At 49.3% G+C, this 20,931-nt stretch overlaps 1 protein-coding gene across 2 annotated transcripts; it reads left to right on the top strand.

The window, feature by feature from the left end:
- Positions 1–287: 287 nt before the first annotated feature.
- mmp15a (matrix metallopeptidase 15a) lies at positions 288–20,412 on the top strand. 2 transcript variants are annotated; one of them, XM_079259117.1, is made up of 10 exons: positions 288–870; positions 1,642–1,790; positions 2,346–2,468; positions 2,543–2,856; positions 2,932–3,093; positions 14,511–14,833; positions 14,908–15,046; positions 17,275–17,425; positions 17,503–17,618; positions 18,145–20,412. In XM_079259117.1, exons 1-10 carry the CDS (start codon positions 760–762, stop codon positions 18,618–18,620), a joined length of 2,064 nt encoding a protein of 687 aa, XP_079115243.1. In that variant the 5' UTR covers positions 288–759; the 3' UTR covers positions 18,621–20,412. The 2 variants fall into 2 exon arrangements, with proteins under 2 accessions (XP_079115243.1, XP_079115244.1); XM_079259118.1 differs by lacking the exons at positions 288–870; positions 1,642–1,790 and adding an exon at positions 933–1,257.
- The last annotated feature ends 519 nt before the right edge of the window (positions 20,413–20,931 follow it).

Genomic DNA, 20,931 nt, shown 5'->3' with positions numbered 1-20,931 from the left:
GATTCAGGCGTGTTGGCGCAGAGACGACCTTGGATTCAGGCGTGTTGGAGCAGAGACGACGTTGGATTCAGTGTTAGCAGTTTCCCTGCTGCAACACGCCTGACACATCAGACTGCAGCTTCCAGTCTGTTTACATGCAGTAGAGGCGCACCTAGGATTTACGTGCACGCGCTGCTTCAGCAGGTGCGTTTCTTCTTCACAGCCAGCAGATGGCGCCACCTCCTCCTGTCTCCTGGGGGGCGGGTTTATTGGAGGGAGGTCTTCAGGAACCCAGAGAGAAAGCAGAGTTCAGACCTCTGGAGTCTGAAGAAAATCTAACATTTATTTTCCAGACTCCGTCGTGCGCGCGCCTGTACGCACACACGCGTGTAACTGCTTCACTTTTCACGGATTAAACCTGAACTCGGATCTTCGTGGAACTTTGCAGGTCAGCCTTTGTGTGAAGAGGAAAGGGGATCGGGGGCGCGAGGACTGCGCGCAGGAAAACCGGATGAGCCGCGAGACTGGAGTCCTGCGCGCAGAACTGGATCCAGGTCGCGCGCAGAAATCCTCTCCAGCTGCAGGGAGGATGGTTGACCTGTAAGGAGAGGAGCTCCAAACGTTGTCAGAGTTGTTTCCCTTCTCTCATCACGCCTGGAACCCTCCAGCACCCCTCCGGATCTCCAGAACCCTCCAGCACCCCTCCGGATCTCCAGAACCCATCCGGATCTCCAGAACCCTCCAGAACCCCCCAGAACCCATCCGGATCTCCAGGGGAAGATGGCATCTCAGCAGCTCTGGACTCGGGACGTCATCACGTCTGCGTACCTGTTCTCTCTGATGTTCTGCATCCAGACAGGAAGCGTACGTGGACATGACGTCAACGCGGAGGTAAAACGTGCACGTGATGAACCTGCAGGCTTTTCATGTTTCCACAAACTTCTTGTTTCATGAATAAAAGGTGGAGCTCATGTCAGAGTTGAAGTTTGATGTTCTGGACGGGATCTGGGCTCTGGATCCGGTTCATGCTGAGCAGCTTGCTGTAGGAGCTGCAGGTGGAAGTAGGTCCGTCCTGCAGGAGCTTCACCTGGATCAGACACACTGATGCAAACAGGAAAATCAGATCAAAAGCTTTAAACAGTTTCAGTCATGAGGAAGGATTTGGGGCTTTAGATGAACTCTGGACCTTCCAGACCTTCAGGACCCACCTGATGTTGGACGGTTCCACCTGAAAGAAGCTCCTGGTGATGAAGTTTCTTGGCATGTGCACACACACAGGTGTGTGTTCTGACCCGTGTTACATGTGGAGAAGCTTCCCATCAGGCTGTTCCAGCTGTGTGTGTTGTTTTCAGCCAGATGTTGAAGATTCTTCGTCCTGTCCGCTCAGCTGCATGCCGACACGCTCAGCATCCTCAGATTCCCACCGAGAGGGACGTTTCACCGCGTCTCATGGTGAAACCGCTGCAGAGTGTTTCTAGAGAACTTTCAGGTTTTCTGCTTCCGTCCTCGGCATTCTGTCGGAGCAGGAATGTACTGATGTTGACACAAGCCAGCTGCTTCATCTCGCTTCTTCTAACCCTGCAGCTCTCTCGTCGTCGTTTCCAGACAAGCTAAACGTCTGCAACCTTCTGCTCGGTCTGACTCCGTGCTGTCTTCATGCAGGCATGGCTTCGGCAGTTTGGCTACCTGTCTCAGTCCAGCAGATACATGTCCACCAAGCTGTCGTCCCAGATCCTGTCCAAAGCCATCAGTGACATGCAGAGCTTCTATGGGCTGGAGGTGACGGGAGAGCTGGACCCCCCCACCATCGAGTAAGCGTTTGTTTTCAGGCATCACAGAGCAAACCCAGGGTTCCTGCACCTCCTCCACCAACATCCAAGTTGTGATGAGAACATGCTCAGTAACCCCTGACCCCTGCAGGACCACAGCTGGAGATCTCTACCCAGATGTGTGAGCAGAGAGGGTGCAGGTGCCTGAGTCCGGTCCTGCAGGTCCTGCATGTTTCAGATGCATCTGTTCTCCAGCGCCTGAACCGATCGGCTGGCTTCCGTCATCTGCATGTGATGCAGCGAAGCCAGATGTTCATCTCATTCAGGAGTGTTGGAGAACAGATGCATCTAAAACCTGCAGGATGGGAGATCTCCAGGTCTGGACTCGCACACCTCTGACCTAGAGGATCCTGTTTTGGTTGCAGCCAGGTCATGTTTTATGCTGGTTAAAGTTCAGGTTTGCTGTTATCTTGCTGAACTTCTTCTGGCTCCTTTCATGACTTTTGGGGTTATTTGCAGCAGAAACTCGTATTGTTCAGAAATGTGTTGCTGTGATGCGTTTAAAGGCGCCTCGGTGTGCTTGTCCTCGCCTTGCAGGGCAATGCGTCGTCCTCGCTGTGGCGTCCTCGACCGGCTGCCAGACCAGCTTGATGACAGTGCGAGGAAGAAGCGTTACGCCCTCGCCAGGCAGCCGTGGCACAAAGACCACATCACTTACAGGTTTCCACCGCTGACACACTGACACACAGCAGATCCGCAGAGTGTTTCATGCTCCTGCTCCGTTCTGGTTCCAGTATGATGACCCAACGCATCCCGTCCTCACTGGGCGAGGAGCGGACCTTCCAGGCGATCCGCAGGGCCTTCGACGTGTGGAAGCAGGTCACGCCGCTCACCTTCCAGGAGCTTCCCGTGGAAAACATCAATGGCAGCCAGGCAGCGCTCGGCGACATCTTGATGTTGTTTGCCTCTGGTTTCCATGGGGATATGTCATTGTTCGATGGCGAGGGTGGCCTGCTTGCCCATGCTTACTACCCAGGACCGGGATTAGGCGGGGATACGCACTTTGATGCCGACGAGCCGTGGACTCTGAACAACGAGAACCCAGACGGTCAGTGGTTGGATGTTTTCCTGTCAGATGTTCTGACATCTGTTGGCTCATGTTACGGGTCTATTCGTCTGGCAGGTATAGACTTGTTCCTGGTGGCGGTCCATGAGCTGGGTCACGCTCTGGGCCTGGAGCATTCAGATAATCCCAGCGCTGTGATGGCTCCTGTCTACAAGCACATGCACATAGAGAACTTCACCCTGCACGAGGACGACGTCAGAGGAATACAGCACATGTACGGTGAGAAGTCTTCAGCTACAAAGTCCCAAATGCTCATGAGACGGCTCTTTAATCTGGAGTCTGTGGTTGGATTCTTGGTTTCTTCTCCACATGTTAAAGTGTTTTGAGTTACATTTATGAAACGTTTTTCACACTAAAATTAGCGCAAAGTCTTTTCATCCATCCATCCATCCATCCATCCATCCATCCCCTAACTGCTTAGTCCGATGAAGGGTGGTGGGGAAGCTGGAGCCTATCCCAGCAGTCTTTGGGAAAGGCAGGGTACACCCTGGACAGCTCGCCAGTCCATCGCAGGGCGCAGTCTTTCCAGATGAATGTTGTTATGGAAATAAACATCTGGCTCAACGTTGATGGAAGGAAATCTGTTTACACCAGTGCAACGTTTTGGCTCCAAAGATTAAAAATGATTCAAAAGACACCCAAAACCCAGGTTTGAGTTGGTGAAAAAGACATTTTATTAGCGGGCAGGTGGGGGAGGGATTTTTTTGGGTGTAGCATATCATGTAGCATCATGACTGTGTGGATATATACATACATACATGTCAATTCAATTCAACTTTATTTATATAGCGTCAAATCACGGCAATGCCATCTCAAGACGCTTTACAGACAGAGGGGAAAACAAGGCCAATTCATAACAGCCTATATAAGGAAACCAACAGATTGAGTTGAGTCCAACTCAATCTCCCATCCTGAGCAAGCACACTGGCAACAGTGGGAAGGAAAAAACTCCCTTTTAACAGGAAGGAAACCTCCGGCAGAACCCGGCTCAGGACAGGCAGCCATCTGCCTCTGCTGTGTGGGGGGAAGAGGACAGAAAGACAACAGACAACAGGAACTGCTACTCCCGGCCAGGGAGACCTGCTGAGACAGGAGACATACATGTTAATGATGCAACACTGTTATGGGGGGGGGGGGGGGGGGGGGGGGGGGGGGGGGTAAAAGAAAGAGATAAAGAGAAAAAGAAAGAAGCTCAGTGTATCAGGAAATGTCCCTCAGCAGTCTAAACCTATAGCAGCATAACTAAGGGATGCTAACCATCCCTAGCTATAGGACTTATCAAAAAGATAAGTCTTCAGCCTAGTCTTAAAGGTGGGGAGGGTGTCTGCTTCCCTAACACTAACTGGGAGCTTATTCCATAAGAGAGGGGCCTGATAACCAAAGGCTCTGCCTCCTGCTCGGCTCTTTGAGACTCTAGGAACCACAAGTAAGCCTGCAGTCTGCGAACGAAGTACTCTGCTTGGTATATAAGGAACAATGAGGTCTTTGATATATAGTGGTGCCTGGCTGTGGAGGGCTTTATATGTAAGGAGAAGGATTTTAAATTCTATTCTAGAGTCAACAGGCAGCCAATGAAGAGAGGCTAAAACTGGAGAAATATGATCTCTCCTGCTGGTTCTGGTCAGGACTCTGGCTGCAGAATTCTGGATCAGCTGAAGGCTTTTCAGGGCATATTTAGGACAGCCCAGTAATAGAGAGTTACAGTAATCTAGTCTCGAAGTAACAAAAGCGTGAACCAGTTTTTCTGCATCACTCTGAGACAGAATGTCCCTAATTTTGGCTATATTACGTAAATGAAAGAAGGCTGTTTTAGTAACCTGCTTAATATGTGGACCAAAGGACAGGTCAGGGTCAAATATTACTCCAAGGTTTCTCACTGTAGCACTGGAAGCTAAAGTAATGCCATCCAGGTTCATTACAAAACCGGAAAATTTAGCTCTGAGTTTTTCAGATCCAACGAGAATTACTTCAGTCTTATCTGAGTTTAAGAGGAGAAAATTTCTAGACATCCAAGTCTTTATGTCTATGAGACAATTTTGTAGCCTATCGGGCTGATTTGTTTCATCTGGTTTAAAGCATAAGGATATCTGAGTATCATCTGCATAACAATGAAAGTTTATTCCATGCTGTCTAATAATTTTGCCTAAAGGGAGCTTATATAGCGTGAAGAGTATTGGTCCAAGTACAGAACCTTGAGGAACTCCATGACTTACTGTAGTTTGGGAGGAGGACTTGTCATTTACATGAACAAACTGAAGTCTATCAGATAAATATGATTTAAACCAGCTTAACGCTGTACCTGTAATTCCTATCACCTGTTCTAGTCTCTGTAACAGAATGTTATGATCGACTGTATCAAATGCAGCACTAAGATCAAGCAAGATAAGTACGGACACAAGTCCTTTGTCTGAGGCCATAAGAAGGTCATTAGTAACTTTCACCAATGCTGTCTCAGTACTATGATGAGCTCTAAATCCTGATTGAAACTCCTCGCATAAATTATTTCTGCTCAGGTGGGCATGTAGCTGAGCTGAAACTATTTTCTCCAGAATTTTGGACATAAACGGGAGGTTAGATATAGGTCTATAATTTGCTATCACCTCTGGATCCAGAGATTGCTTTTTAAGTAAAGGCTTGATTACAGCAGTTTTAAATGATTGTGGTACATATCCTGTCACTAAAGACATATTGATAAGATTTAGTAGTGATGTATTAATTAAAGGGAAAATGTCCTTAAAGAGGCTTGTTAGGAGAGGGTCTAAGATACAGGTGGATGGTTTAGATGAAGCTATTATTTTAGTTAATTCAGAGGGTTGGACAGGACAGAAACTATTTAGACACAAGTCAGATCCTGGTTTTAAGGATGCTTCAGAGACCACAACAGGCTCAACATTATAGGTAGAAGGAAGAGTATTGTGGATTTGATCTCTAATAGTATCAATTTTATTCCTGAAAAAATACATGAAATCATCACAGCTAAGTGAGAAAGGAATACATGGCTCCACAGCGCTCCGGCTCCTAGTAAGCCTAGCTACAGTGCTGAAAAGAAACCGAGGGTTGTTTTTGTTTTCCTCTATCAATGATGAATAATAAGCTGTTCTTGCCGTACGTAAGGCTTTTTTGTATACGCTTAAACTTTCTTTCCAGGTTAAGTGAGACTCCTCTAGTCCTGATGAACGCCATCTGTTTTCCAAACGCCTTGATGCCTGTTTTAGAGCTCGAAGCTGGGAATTAAACCAGGGAGCCTTCATAATCTTACCTAATTTCTTCTTCTTTAGGGGAGCAACATTATCCAAGGTTGTACGCATTGAAGCTGCTATTGTATCAGCATGTTGATCAATCTGAGCAGGAGTAAGGCTTAAAGGGGGACTCTCAGTCATGCTAACACATGGTAGATGTGAAAAAATGGATTCAATTGATTGTTTAAATTTTGTAATATTGTCTGATAAACATCTACTATAGTAGAATTTATTTTTGGTCAGTGAGTAATCAAATAAAGTGAATTCAAAGGTTAATAAGAAGTGATCGGACAAGACAGGGTTTTGAGGAAATACTTTGAGCTTATCAGTCTCAATACCATATGTTAGAACAAGATCAAGAGTGTGACCATGAGAGTGAGTGGCTCCATTGACATTTTGTGAAAACCCAATTGAGTTTAGAATAGAGCTAAAGGAAATGTTTAAACTATCATTTTCAACGTCAACATGAATATTAAAATCACCTAGTACAATGACCTTATCAGTAGTCAGCACTAACTCAGACAAGAGATCAGAGAATTCGGTCAGAAACTCGGAGTAAGGTCCAGGTGGGCGATACACTAATGCTAAAAGGAGCGGTTTCTCTCAATTCCATTTTGGATGAGATAAATTTAATGTCAGGAATTCAAAGGATTTATAGTTAGTTTTGTGCTTAGGATTAATTAATAATTCTGACTGAAAAATAGCTGCAACACCTCCTCCTCTGCCTGTAGTTCTAGGAATGTGAAAGTTTAAATAGTTAGCTGGCGTAGCTTCATTAATACTAACATAATCCTCTTGCTGTAACCAGGTTTCCGTAAGACAGAATACATCAATGTGGTGATCACCTATCAAGTCATTGACTAATAAAGACTTATTTGGGAGGGATCTAATATTCAGTAGGTCACACTTTATTGTCTTATTTTCAGATTTTATTAGATCCATTGTTTTTATTTTTATGAGGTTTTCACGATTAACCCCAGAAGTGTTTTTGTGTTGTTTAATTCTTACTGCTGGGAAGCTGTATAAGGTCGGAATGGGGTTTTGGGTGGGCGGCGGCAGGTGGGAAGCTGCAGAAAAGTGTGTAGGACTACAATTCTGCCTCCTGGTCCCAACCCTGAGTTGTCAATTTAGCTGACTAATAAAAGAGTCCATATTGCTAGATAAGAGAGCGGCTCCATCCAACGTGGGATGGATGCCATCTCTCCTAATAAGACCAGGCTTTCCCCAAAAAACGCTCCAATTATCTATAAAACCCACGTTGTTATCGGGACACCACCTAGACAACCAGCGGTTGAAGGATGACATGCGGCTAAACATGTCATCGCTGATTAAATTTGGCAAGGGACCAGAGAAAACTACGGAGTCCGACATGCTCTTGGCAAAGTTACACACCGAAGCAACATTAATTTTAGTGACCTCCGATTGGCGTAACCGGGTGTCGTTACCGCCGACGTGAATTACAATCTTAAGGTATTTACGTTTAGCCTTAGCCAGCAGTTTCAAATACGATTCGACGTGGCCCGCTCTGGCCCCAGGAATGCATTTGACTATGGTCCCCGGTGTCTCTAGAGCCACGTTTCTGACTATGGAACTACCTATAATCAGGGTTTCTGCCTCAGCGGGTGTGTCGCCGAGCGGGGAAAATCTGTTAGAAACGTGAACAGGTCGGTGGTGGCCAGTGGGTTTTGGTTTGGGGCTACGCTTCCGCCTGACCGTCGTCCAGCCCGCCTCAGCTCCCGGCTGCGCGGGAACTGCTGAGGGACGGCTAGGTGGGCTAGCTGCCCTGGCTGGTAGCGCCGCACTGGCTAATGGGGGCTTGCTGACTAACTGCTTCCCTAACTGAGTGCGGAGCTGGGCTTCTAACTCACAGAGCCTCGCCTCCAAGGCTGCCAAGCTGCTACACTTAATACACCTACCGTTATCACTAAAGGAGGCGGAGGAGTAGCTAAACATCAGACACACCGAGCAAGAAAGGCTTCTACAATATGATGAAGAGCTTAATTCACCTTTAGGACTGATGCGCTCTGCAGAACTGATGTGAGCGTCCACCTTCTTGCTCTGAGCTTCTCACGCATCGCCACCATCCTGCAGCTTCCAGTTTTACAAGATTCTGAACACTAGGATCTAAAACTCCTGAACAGCAAACTCACCCCACGCTCAATCACGTCCTCGGGTGTTAGTTCTTCTCTGTGTGAATCCAACCGTTTGGTGATGTCGTCCAGATCCAACAGACGTCTGATTTCAACCACTCAATCTATCATGGACTCACAGGTCTCCTCAAAACTGTAGGTTGTTGACAAACTAGGGGCACAACTTCTTCACACGCCATTCATGTTTGTCTGCTTCATCTCGATCCACGCATTGGCGATGCTCTTGATGGCATCACCCCCTCCAAAAGTCCTTTCGGAGAAAGTTTACTTGAGTCTCCGTCCTGTCCAACCCAATGTGCAACCTCTGACAGTTAAAAGTGAAGCCAGTGTGGAAGTAGATAAAACTGCAGTTCCCCCTTCATCCACTAGGGGCTGCAAAATAGAGCAAATCTCCGTAGACTCCCATGTTAAAAAGACCAACTTCACAGCAGGAATAAACATGTTTACAGCAGGAATAAACACATTTACAGCAGAAATAAACATGTTTACAGCAGAAATAAACATGTTTACAGCAGAAATAAACATGTTTTTTACAGCCTGGTAGAAAAACCCATTTTTAGGTTTAATAGGTCAGGTTTACCTTCATGACAACTGTGGGGGGAGTGAATTTTTTTCTAACTCGCCCGTTTAGAAGTAATTTAATCTGGAAGTTCGGTATATTTAGGGGCGTGTCCTTTTGATTGACAGGTACCTGATCTCCCGCTTCAAGTCAGAAGAACATAGAACAACCGCGGTTTTTAGCCGGTTAACAACGTGACTTAGCTTTAGCCCACTTACCTCCGTTAGCTGGTTAGCTCCTGTTATCTCCGGGTTAGCTCGGTTAGCTCTTAGCTACAGAAAGCTCAGAGTTCGCTTGATGTCAATCATCCACCATGACGCTCACAGCCCCCCTCTCAGCTCCACCTCTTTGCCCATATTTGTATTTTCCGGGCGAGACGACGCGCATGAAGCTGCCAAAATGGCGACGGTAGGAACCGCCCAGAAACCTACGGGTGATGTCACAGAGGCTCCGCCCATCTCTTTGTATACAGTCTATGGTCCAACCCCTGAGCCATAGTCCTTCGAAGGTAGTAAGCCTTGAAGGATGCGATGACGCCTTCATCCATGGGCTGTAGCAGGGATGTCGCATTGGGTGGAAGGAAAACCACCTTAATGTTAGGTGGAAGTCACTCAGAGTAGAAGGATGGTGCATTGTCCAACAGGAGCAGAATCTTAAAGGGAATGCCTTTGACTGCACAGTACAGCGCCACTTCAGGGACAAATTGGTTTGTGAACTAATCTTTGAAAATGGCAGGCGTCATCGAAACCTTCCTTTTGGACTTCCATAACTGGCAGGATACTCTTCCAAATAGACTCCTACCAGGTGTAAAGCCTCTGGGTTTTTGGCAAGAAACACGAGCAAAGGTTTAAGCTTGAAGTCCGCAGCAGCGTTACCTCCGAGCAGCAAAGTCAGCCTGTCCTTCCCCACCTTATGGCCCAGGCTCTCCTCCTTGGAGATGTAGGTCTGATTTGGCATCCGACTCCAGAATAGTTCGGTTTCATCTATGATGAAGACTTGTTCCAGTAAACAGCTGCCCTCCTGGAGGATCTTGGCTTGATCACCAGAAAAGTGTTCGCCGCTGTTTTGATCGCAGATGCAACTTTACTCGGACCTTGAGATATTGGATGTCAGCCGGGTCTTAAAACGCATGAAGCCACCCTTGCTGGCGGTAAATTCCTCCTTCTCTGCATCCCGGCCTTTCTGGTCTTCCAGCGCCTGAGAAATACGCCGTGCCTTTTCCTGAATGGAGAGTAGGCTAATGGAAAGCCTACACTGATTCTGATCCTTGATCCAAATCACAGGCAGTTTCTCCATCTAGATTAGGATGGAAGAACACTGTTTGGTGATCAATACAACCTTCAGAGGGGCCAAACCTTCACGTGGTCTAAGATGCGGTCCTTGTCCTTGATGATGGTCGCCACGGTTGACCGATGTCCAACAGTTGACGATGTTCGTCTCGCCTTTCTCCGACCTTTTGATGATGTCCAGCCTGGTTTCCATCGTAACGGCTTTTCTCTTGAATGAACCGGCATCTTCAGAAGATCCTGCTTTCCTTTTTAGGGTCCTAATACACAAACACTCGAGTCAGGATGAGGACACCGCAGATGATCGTGTAACCTGTATTCCTACGCACTGAGGCGTCGTCTCAGCCTCCGCGTCACCAACTAGTACCCGTCGTAAGCGAACGGAACATCGTAACTTCAAAACTTGCTCTATTTTTTATTTTTACTTACATTTAATGTTGTAAAGTCGAAAAGACGCTAGGACCGCGTAACCTGACAACTGCCTGTAATAAGCAAAGGTTCGACGTGAAACGCGACATGAATCCCAACTGAACATGTCAACACTCTTTTGTCCACATTTACAATAAAAGGATGACTTGTCCGTGTGGAAGAGGACATCTGTTCCACTGAGCTTGAGGGAGGCTTGTTATTATATTTCTCTTAATATTTACTTCTGTTGGTGATGATATAATCTCTCTTAGCCTTATGTTTAACATTTAACCCCCACAGAAACGTCCAGAACCAGAGAAAACCCCCCTCTCCTGGGGATTTTAACCATCCTGCAGCTGTTCTAAGCCTCATCCAGTGGGGGGTTTGCAGGACACAGACGTACAAACAACAAAAGCAAACACCACACTTTGTTTTTACTTTGTTTTTTTCATCCAGCAGCTTTGGCTCTACAAGCACAGCGAGGTCAGAGGTCAAAATGTCAGCTGTAAGCTGCCGATAAGTCTCGCTCGTCTCACATCTGGAAGACGGTTTGAAGAGAAGTGTGAGCAGCTCGCTCAGTGCGGCAGGCCATGCAGACTCTTATCATGCATGTTTCTGAGGGAAAGCTGGCTTTGTCAGCTGACACACGAAGCATCTGATTGGTGGAGGGAGAAGCGTATCGTGTCTCATGTTTCAGATTTTATTTTGCTTGTAGCTGAATATTTTTATTTTATACAGCTTAATTCGCTCCAGTGTTGCATATCACATAAAAAATGGGGTTCGGTTTGGGAATGTTGTCTTGGTTTTAGTTTATGTGAGGAAATCCCAGATCTTTCCACACCCACACAGTCCTGGCTCGTTCCTAGTTCCACGCTCACAAGCTGCACCAGAATAAACCGGAGCTTTGAGTGTGAAAAGCTCCTGATGTAAAGACAAGGGGGTAAACATTTCCCTGACATTAGACAGTCGTTTCCTTTTTATTAAACAGATCAGCGCGCTGTGGGGAGGGAATCCGTGGCGTGGAGAGCCAGAGGATCTGATGACAGACAGATGGTAGACACAAACATCTTGCTTCGTTAGAAGAAGGAATTTATACTAAACTTTTACACCAGAACAAAGATTCTGCTGCTTCTAGTTTCACCTCCAAACTTTAGGCAGATAGAGTAGCTGCTAAGTAGCATGTAGCAGCTGAAGGGACAAAAATAATAAGCAGGAGTCAAAAGTGTCCGTCTGGATTTATCTCAGCTAGCGGGTCGGAGCCGCCTGATGGAAAATTCCTGCATGCAGCTGCAACAAGTCATCTCAGTCCGACTGATGCAACAAGCAGCTTCTGGTTTCTTCCACCAGCATGTGGAAGAACAGAAAGATGTCAGTCTGTTCCAGAAGGGTCCGATCGTCGTCATCCAGCAGAGAAAAGATGTGAGGAGACGCAGGAACGACTGAAACTGGCTTCAGAACCGTCCAGCAGCATTAAAACTGGAAGGATGGTGGAGAAGCATCGACTTCCAGGAAGAAACGTGGTGGAAAAACATCCTGAATGAAGCTGATGGTGATCACTGGAACGTCTGGAGGAACCAGAACCAGAACCAGCAGTAGAACTCAGGAGCAGGTTTCATAGTGACTGTAAGAACATTTCCACATGAACCATGAGACTGAACAGCTGTGGAGCCGGAAGAAGACCAGCAGAAAGACCGGACTCTGGAGCCGGAAGAAGACCAGCAGAAAGACCGGACTCTGGAGCCGGAAGAAGACCAGCAGAAAGACCGGACTCTGGAGCCGGAAGAAGACCAGCAGAAAGACCGGACTCTGGAGCCGGAAGAAGACCAGCAGAAAGACCGGACTCTGGAGCCGGAAGAAGACCAGCAGAAAGACCGGACTCTGGAGCCGGAAGAAGACCAGCAGAAAGACCGGACTCTGGAGCCGGAAGAAGACCAGCAGAAAGACCGGACTCTGGAGCCGGAAGAAGACCAGCAGAAAGACCGGACTCTGGAGCCGGAAGAAGACCAGCAGAAAGACCGGACTCTGGAGCCGGAAGAAGACCAGCAGAAAGACCGGACTCTGGAGCCGGAAGAAGACCAGCAGAAAGACCGGACTCTGGAGCCGGAAGAAGACCAGCAGAAAGACCGGACTCTGGAGCCGGAAGAAGACCAGCAGAAAGACCGGACTCTGGAGCCGGAAGAAGACCAGCAGAAAGACCGGACTCTGGAGCCGGAAGAAGACCAGCAGAAAGACCGGACTCTGGAGCCGGAAGAAGACCAGCAGAAAGACCGGACTCTGGAGCCGGAAGACGACCAGCAGAAAGACCGGACTCTGGAGCCGGAAGAAGACCAGCAGAAAGACCGGACTCTGGAGCCGGAAGAAGACCAGCAGAAAGACCGGACTCTGGAGCCGGAAGAAGACCAGCAGAAAGACCGGACTCTGGAGCCGGAAGAAGACCAGCAGAAAGACCGGACTCTGGAGCCGGAAGAAGACCAGCAGAAAGACCGGACTCTGGAGCCGGAAGAAGACCAGCAGAAAGACCGGACTCTGGAGCCGGAAGAAGACCAGCAGAAAGACCGGACTCTGGAGCCGGAAGAAGACCAGCAGAAAGACCGGACTCTGGAGCCGGAAGAAGACCAGCAGAAAGACCGGACTCTGGAGCCGGAAGAAGACCAGCAGAAAGACCGGACTCTGGAGCCGGAAGAAGGTCTGATGGGTCCAGATGGGTCAGTTTCCAGGGTGATGGAGCATCAGTGTGAGAAGAGAGGCAGATGAAGAGGTGCAGACATCATGTCTGTTCAAGGCAGTGGGGGAAGTCTATGATTTGGGGTTCCTGCAGCTGATCAGGTCTAGGTTCAGGTCTTGGTTCAGGGTCAGCCATACCTGAATATCCTGAATCAGCATCTTATTCCATCTTCCTGCAGGGCTGATGGGGCTCAGATTGTTAAAGAGCGGTTCAGGGAACAGGAGACGTCAGTTTCACACCACAGTCCAGAACCTGGACCACATGGAGGGTCTTTGGGACGGTCTGGAGATTCTCTAGACCTGGACCACATGGAGGGTCTTTGGGACGGTCTGGAGATTCTCTAGACCTGGACCACATGGAGGGTCTTTGGGACGGTCTGGAGATTCTCTAGACCTGGACCACATGGAGGGTCTTTGGGACGGTCTGGAGATTCTCTAGACCTGGACCACATGGAGGGTCTTTGGGACGGTCTGGAGATTCTCTAGACCTGGACCACATGGAGGGTCTGTGGGACGGTCTGGAGAGGCTTCGAGCAGCGGTTGGACTTCCATCATGGAAACCAGATGTTGGACGGGAGACTGGATGGACGTAAACCTGCTGACGTTCAGAGAAAGATCCTGGAATCGGTGAAACTTTCTAATTTGATGAAGGTTGATGATTTTTTTTAGTTTTGCTAAAATCTTCTAAACATTTTCCGTGGCGTTTATACGCAGCGTTCCTTTTGCAGAAAGGAATAACTGGAATTGTGACGTCCTCCTGACACTGCCTGGACGTCTCTTCCTTTCTTCCATCTGGAACCTTTTAGACCACAAGAATCCGTTTCTGTTCAGTAAAATATGGATGTTTTGTAGAATCTGAAAAGGAATTTGACCTGTTTTACATAACGAGCCTTTTACCCGTCGTTCAGACCCCGGAAACGCTGCAGGAGGAGGAATCTTGGAGAGAAAAACTCTCTTGTTGTGAATAAATGCTGAAAAGCTGCAGAGTGTGACGGTCCAGCTCCAGCTTTGACCTTCATGTCCTCCTGGCTGTGTTTTGGAGAAACACAATCTGTCTTGAAGCTCCTCAGCTGTCCGCTCATGTTGCGTAACCGGCTGTGTGTGTTTTCCTCTCGTAGCAACCTGCGCAGCCAATCAGGAAAGTCGACACTGGAAGCAGGCTCTGATAGAGGACCAGAACATTAAGGAGATGATTAATGTGTGGAGTTCCAGACCCTGCCTGCAGGGATTCCTTCATCTTTCTGTCTGAATGTTCCTCCATCTTTTTCAGGTTCTCCTCTCATCACTGAAGCTCCGCCCACTTCTCCTTCCCTCCCCGACGATGACTCCTCTGCTTCCTCCTCTCTCCCGGAGGACGAGCCCAGTGCTGTGCCCCCCACCGACTCGCCAGACCCAACTGAAAGCAGCCTGGACCCCCCAGCTGACCCGGAGCCCCCCTTGCCTCCAGCCCAGCCCACCGAGCCGGCCCCCGCCACCCCGCCTGTCCCATCCCCCTCCAGGCCCCCCAGGCAGCCGGACAACCAGACCCCCGACATCTGTGAGGGGGGCTTTGACACGGTGACCATGCTGAGGGGGGAGATGTTTGTGTTCAAGGTGAGGAAGACCTGATGAAGATGGAAAGGAGCAGATGATGATTCTCACCCAACATAAACTTCCTGGTTCTGCAGGGTCGCTGGTTCTGGCGGGTGCGCAGGAACCGGGTCCTGGATAACTACCCCATGCCCATATCAGTGTTCTGGATCGGCCTCCCCAGTGACATCAACGCAGCTTACGAACGCCACGATGGAAAATTCGTCTTCTTTAAAGGTACGTTGTGTTTCCTACCAGCTTCACGCCGAGCAGAACGCAGGAGAACCGTCGTGGACCTGGACCTCTTTACCTGCTGAGGCCCCGGAGACGACGCCTGGATGTTTCCTCCTGCTGGAAGTGGTGTGAAGCGTTTTGAAAGCGTGACCTACAACCGCAGAGCGACTAGAAACGCTTCGGTTGGAGCTGCTCTACCTGGAACGGGACAGCTTTCCCATCAGCAGCCGGATTTCTGAGGAACTTCTCAGCTGAACGAGTCGCTGAAACATCCCGACTGCAGACCAACCTGCTGTTTCTGTCTGGACGTTCGTCTCCTGAGCTGTGCAGCGAAGCAGCCGCTGTCGGCCTCATGAGGACGGTACAGCAGTCTCTCCTTACGTTACGGCGTGGGAGACGTGTCCCACGAGGACGTTACGGCGTGGGAGACGTGTCCCACGAGGACGTTACGGCGTGGGAGGCGTTACCACGTGGATGTTACGGCGTGGGAGACGTGTCCCACGAGGACGTTACGGCGTGGGAGACGTGTCCCACGAGGACGTTACGGCGTGGGAGGCGTTACCACGTGGATGTTACGGCGTGGGAGGCGTTACCACGTGGATGTTACGGCGTGGGAGACGTGTCCCACGAGGACGTTACGGCGTGGGAGACGTGTCCCACGAGGACGTTACGGCGTGGGAGGCGTTACCACGTGGATGTTACGGCGTGGGAGACGTGTCCCACGAGGATGTTACGGCGTGGGAGACGTGTCCCACGAGGACGTTACGGCGTGGGAGGCGTGTCCCACGAGGACGTTACGGCGTGGGAGGCGTGTCCCACGTGGATGTTACGGCGTGGGAGGCGTTACCACGTGGATGTTACGGCGTGGGAGACGTGTCCCACGAGGATGTTACGGCGTGGGAGACGTGTCCCACGAGGATGTTACGGCGTGGGAGACGTGTCCCACGAGGATGTTACGGCGTGGGAGACGTGTCCCACGAGGACGTTACGGCGTGGGAGACGTGTCCCACGTGGATGTTACGGCGTGGGAGACGTGTCCCACGAGGATGTTACGGCGTGGGAGACGTGTCCCACGAGGATGTTACGGCGTGGGAGACGTGTCCCACGTGGATGTTACGGCGTGGGAGACGTGTCCCACGAGGATGTTACGGCGTGGGAGACGTGTCCCACGAGGATGTTACGGCGTGGGAGACGTGTCCCACGTGGATGTTACGGCGTGGGAGACGTGTCCCACGAGGATGTTACGGCGTGGGAGACGTGTCCCACGTGGATGTTACGGCGTGGGAGACGTGTCCCACGAGGATGTTACGGCGTGGGAGACGTGTCCCACGAGGATGTTACGGCGTGGGAGACGTGTCCCACGAGGACGTTACGGCGTGGGAGACGTGTCCCACGAGGACGTTACGGCGTGGGAGACGTTACGTTGTGGGAGACGTTACGGCGTGGGAGACGTTACGGCGTGGGAGACGTTACGGCGTGGGAGACGTTACGGCGTGGGAGACGTTGGGGGGGGAAAGGTTACGCCATGGGAGACGTTACGGGGTGGGAGACGTTACGGCGTGGGAGACGTTACGGCGTGGGAGACGTTACGGCGTGGGAGACGTTACGGCGTGGGAGACGTTACGGCGTGGGAGAGGCAGGGAGACACAGACATCCTGCAGGTGATTCTCATTAACCAGGATTTCTGTTAAGGAAGTAGTTCTTTAGAAAAGCCTGCACATGTTTAGCTGCTGCTTCCTAATGACTGAAGCAAGGGACAAGTTTCTCTTCCTCTGACAGAAGCAGAAGTTTTTATAGAGCTGAAACTGCTAGAAGAGTCCATCACTGCAGGTTGCACCTTTATCTACGAAGACTTTAAAGCTAGTAGGTTCAGAGCAAAGCGCCGACGCGTCAGGTCTGAAGGGATGAACGTCAACTGGAAAGAATCCTTCCAAACCTCCTGCTCTGTTTTTGGCATTTCTTGGAAACCTTCAAGCTTTAAATAAAACTTTGCATCAACGGTTTGAAGTCACACATCCTGACCTTCCCAGTTTTTGGTTCTTTTCCTCGCTTCAGAATTGTTCCTCTTGTGCAGCTTTTCCACAGGGGTCCATGTCCGCCTGCCGCCAAGGTTTCCTGATGTGTGTCGTTTACCTTTTGTGCCTCTCCAACCCGCACCGCGTGTTCTTTATCCTCTCTGACCTCCTCTAGAAGCTCTTCAGTCTCATTAGGTCAGATCTGTGTCCCTGCAGACGACAGATACTGGGTGTTCAGGGAGGCCGACGTCCTGCCGGGATACCCGCAGCCCTTATACCAGTATGGACGAGGAATTCCTACACACAGGATCGACACGGCGATCTGGTGGGAGCCCAACGAGTACACATACTTCTTCACCGGAGACAGGTACGTCCAGAGACGTGCAGGGAATACTCCTCTCCCTCCCTACCAACAGGACTTGATAAGTGTGTGTGTGTGTGCAGGTACTGGCGTTACAATGAGGAGACTCAGACTACAGACCGAGACTTCCCCAAACCCATCAGCAGGTGGGGAAAGATCCCTCCCTCCCCCAGGGGAGCCTTCCTCAGCGAGGATGGAGGTATGATGTGTTTATAAGAAATCCAACAGCAGCAGGGCAGGAGGGGGGGGGTCGGCTGCTTTCAGCCAGATCTGGTCTCCTCCCAGGCTGTCCCGTTGTCTCTGCAAGCAGCCGGCTTTCCTCACGTCCAGCAGGAAAGTCGGATCTTAGAGCTTCCTGCTGTCCTGCTGCCTGTAAGGAACGTTGGTAGAAACGTGGGAATGTTGGAGAAAACGAAACTGTTCCCTGAAGAAACATTCCTGAGTCTGTTTCTGTTTGGAGAATATCTGAACGTATCCTGTCAGGACAGACACTAATGTCTGCTGTTTGCAGAGTTACGTGAGATGACTGATACATGATATGATTCATAATGCCGGCACATTTCAGACCCAGACGACAGATTAATCTGGAGAAATATTTAGCTGGACGGCTGCTGCTTGGAATATTTCTGTAATTTTGGAGAAAGCCGGACTAGCTGGTGTCAGTCTTTGTGCTAACGCTAGCTAGTTGTTGGTGATGCTAAAGCTATTGAATCTCTTTCCTGCAGCTTTTACCTATTTCTACAAGGGGAGCAATTATTGGAGGTTTGACAACCGGAAAGGAGAAGCAGAGAAAGGCTACCCTCGCTCCATCCTAAAGGATTTCATGGGCTGTGTGGGCGTCCCCGACCCGAAGCCAGACGCCGACGCTGAGCAGGACCCCACCGCCAAACCGGTGGACCCTTCGGATGCTACCGACAACGAACACCAAAAGCCGGACAGGGACCCGGACAGAGACACAAACTCAGAGCAAGACGAAAGCATGAATCCAGACAGCACAGAGGTCCAGGACAAAGATGTGAATGTGGTTGTCACGGTGGCCGACAATGAGTCGAAGGTCATGACTCTCGTCATGGTGACCGTTCCTCTAGTGCTCATCCTCTGCATCCTTATTTTAATCTATGCAATCCTCAGGACTCTGCAGAACAAGGAGACGCCGCGGGCCTTGGTGCACTGCAAGCGCTCACTGCAGGACTGGGTGTAAGCCGCAGAGCTAGGAGACATAGAATGGGTATTCACCATTTTTCTGGCCTGGCCGCCGCAGCTTTTACACAACACTAAAGTTTTAGGAAGCTGAGGAGGAGTGACCTCAACGCTTCGGACCCCGCTAGTCATTCTAAGAATTTTATTACTCGTTTGAGTTTCTGCAAAGTGGTGCAGCTGGCGCCGGGGGGATGCAGCAGAGTTGTAGCTTTGCCAAATGTTTTCTCTGTGCCTTTTCTGGTTTCTGTGTTTCCTAAGAATGACCTGTCCATGTAGAAAAGAAAGCTTGTTGTCAGGATTTATGCTGCAGGACAACCTTAAAGTCTAGATAACATGCAGGATAACACTTCGCTACGTCTTTATTCTTTTAGCAAAAACTATTGTAATGTTTGTAAAACTAGAAGGTCCCTCCACAGCGGGGGTCTCCAGCCCTCCAGGGCCACAGTCCTGCAGGCTTTCCATGTTTCCCTGATCCAACACACTTGATTCCAGTGAAACTGCCCTCTGCAGCAGCTTGTTGTCAGGTTCTGGCTGAATCCGACTGAGGAGCTGCAGCAGGAAACGTCTGCAGGACAGCGTCCCTGGAGGACCGGAGCCTGATTCATCAGGACTCCCAGCTTGGGATCGTGATAGTTCTCAGTAACAAGCCAGACTTTTCTTCTTCTGTTTGTTTTGTCATGAACCGGAGCCTTCAGCATGCTGGATGGAGCTCTGGTCCTGCCGGCTGGGATGTCCTCCCCTGTGAGGCTTTCTCGCTGCGGAACGATGGGAACCAGCAGATGCTTCTTGCGTGGACGCAGCAGACTTCGTGTTTCATGCACAGCTTCTGCGTTTTGTCGAGTTTTGTTCGTTACGTCTTGTGTTTTGTTGTTAATCTAAAGTTTTATTGAGACCAGATGAGGAGTTGACACAGAAAACTTCAAGCTTGAAAAAAAGATTAACTTTCTTTTTCGCATCTTTAAGCCACTTTGGGTCACTGGAAATCTCCGTTTCTATCAGTCCTGATTGGCCAGAGGAGCTCATACGAGTGATTTGTTGTAGCAGAGAAAGTCGATAGAGCACATAGATCTGGAAGCACACAGACACGCAAAGCTTCAGCTTCTAAAACAAATTCATTTAACATGAACTGTCCTGCCACTTGTTTGACTAAGGTGCTTCTTGGTTTTGTTTTCCTGTGTAAAACTGATAATTTGCACTTTGAAATGAGTTTTTGTTGTCTTTGTTTAGCAGTTGCTTCTCTGCAGTGGTGTGTGCCAAGCAGCTTTTCAGCGAAAGGAATGTTGGACGGCTTCGTTCCCGTGACTGTCCGTCTCCCACTGAGCCCCTCATCCCCACCCCTCTCATTCCCTCACATGTGCTCCAGCATCACGAGCTAAAAAAAAGCCCTGTCTGTAGTCATTTGTGCAAACATGTCCACATCTGTGGACAGACATATTAACCTCCTATGAAGGCACATAGTTTGTGTGCGGAGACACATGAGCTCCCCTCCTCCCACCACAGCTGCGGGGAGACATGTTGATAGATGATACAAGAGTTTTCTCTTTGTGAGAAGAATTCAGATGAGTTTTTTTGTTTTCAGGAACATCTGCATCGTCATGCTGTGGAGACGTAGCTAGCGTGTTATTACTTTAAAGCGTCAATAAATATAAACTAATTCTGAGTGGAAGGAAAAGCCTGCAGGCTGCAGAGAACGCGTCGAGGTCTGGTTCCCATCAAACCCACATGCTGCTGGTTCAGCAGGGAGGGGAGGGAAAGGAGAGCTTTAGGGAAAATGCTAAGCAGTAATAAGAATGGTGGTGGATAAAGGGGGGGGGGGGGGTGTATTCTGTGGAAAAGAAGGAGCGAGGGAGGGAGGGAAGGATGGAACGATTTTGAGGAGGGGCAATGCTGGCGTTGTGTCTCCTGACCTAGTTTGAGCCAATGAGTCCAGTTTTTTTGTGCAGCTTGTAATGAGCTGGAGATGAATAACTCGCCTCTCTCTCCTTTGTCTCCTTCTTTTCACTGCGTTTTCTTTCTTTTTTGTGCTCACTGCACACACTTGTTCCCAAACACAAAGATTGCTCAAGCATTTAAAGGACAATGACTGCAGAAACATCTGAGGGATGTGATGATTTTCTGTCTTTGTGACGTTTGTAGGTTAAAATTGCATCTACATTTTTGTCTGAGAAGACTTTTCTTATAACTCTGTTTTTAAAATATCTTCCTCCTTTGCTACTTATCATATTTAGTTTTGTACTTTTCTTCCTGTTGAGGCTTTCTTTAAAAACAGGAGATTGTTATTAGGATGTGATTGCATGCAGGGCATGTTGTGT

Source organism: Telmatherina bonti, assembly GCF_933228915.1.
Source record: "Telmatherina bonti genome assembly, chromosome: 2".
Classification (NCBI taxonomy): domain Eukaryota; kingdom Metazoa; phylum Chordata; class Actinopteri; order Atheriniformes; family Telmatherinidae; genus Telmatherina; species Telmatherina bonti.
Note: the sequence above shows the minus strand (reverse complement) of the source record. Positions and strands in the feature narration are given on the sequence as shown.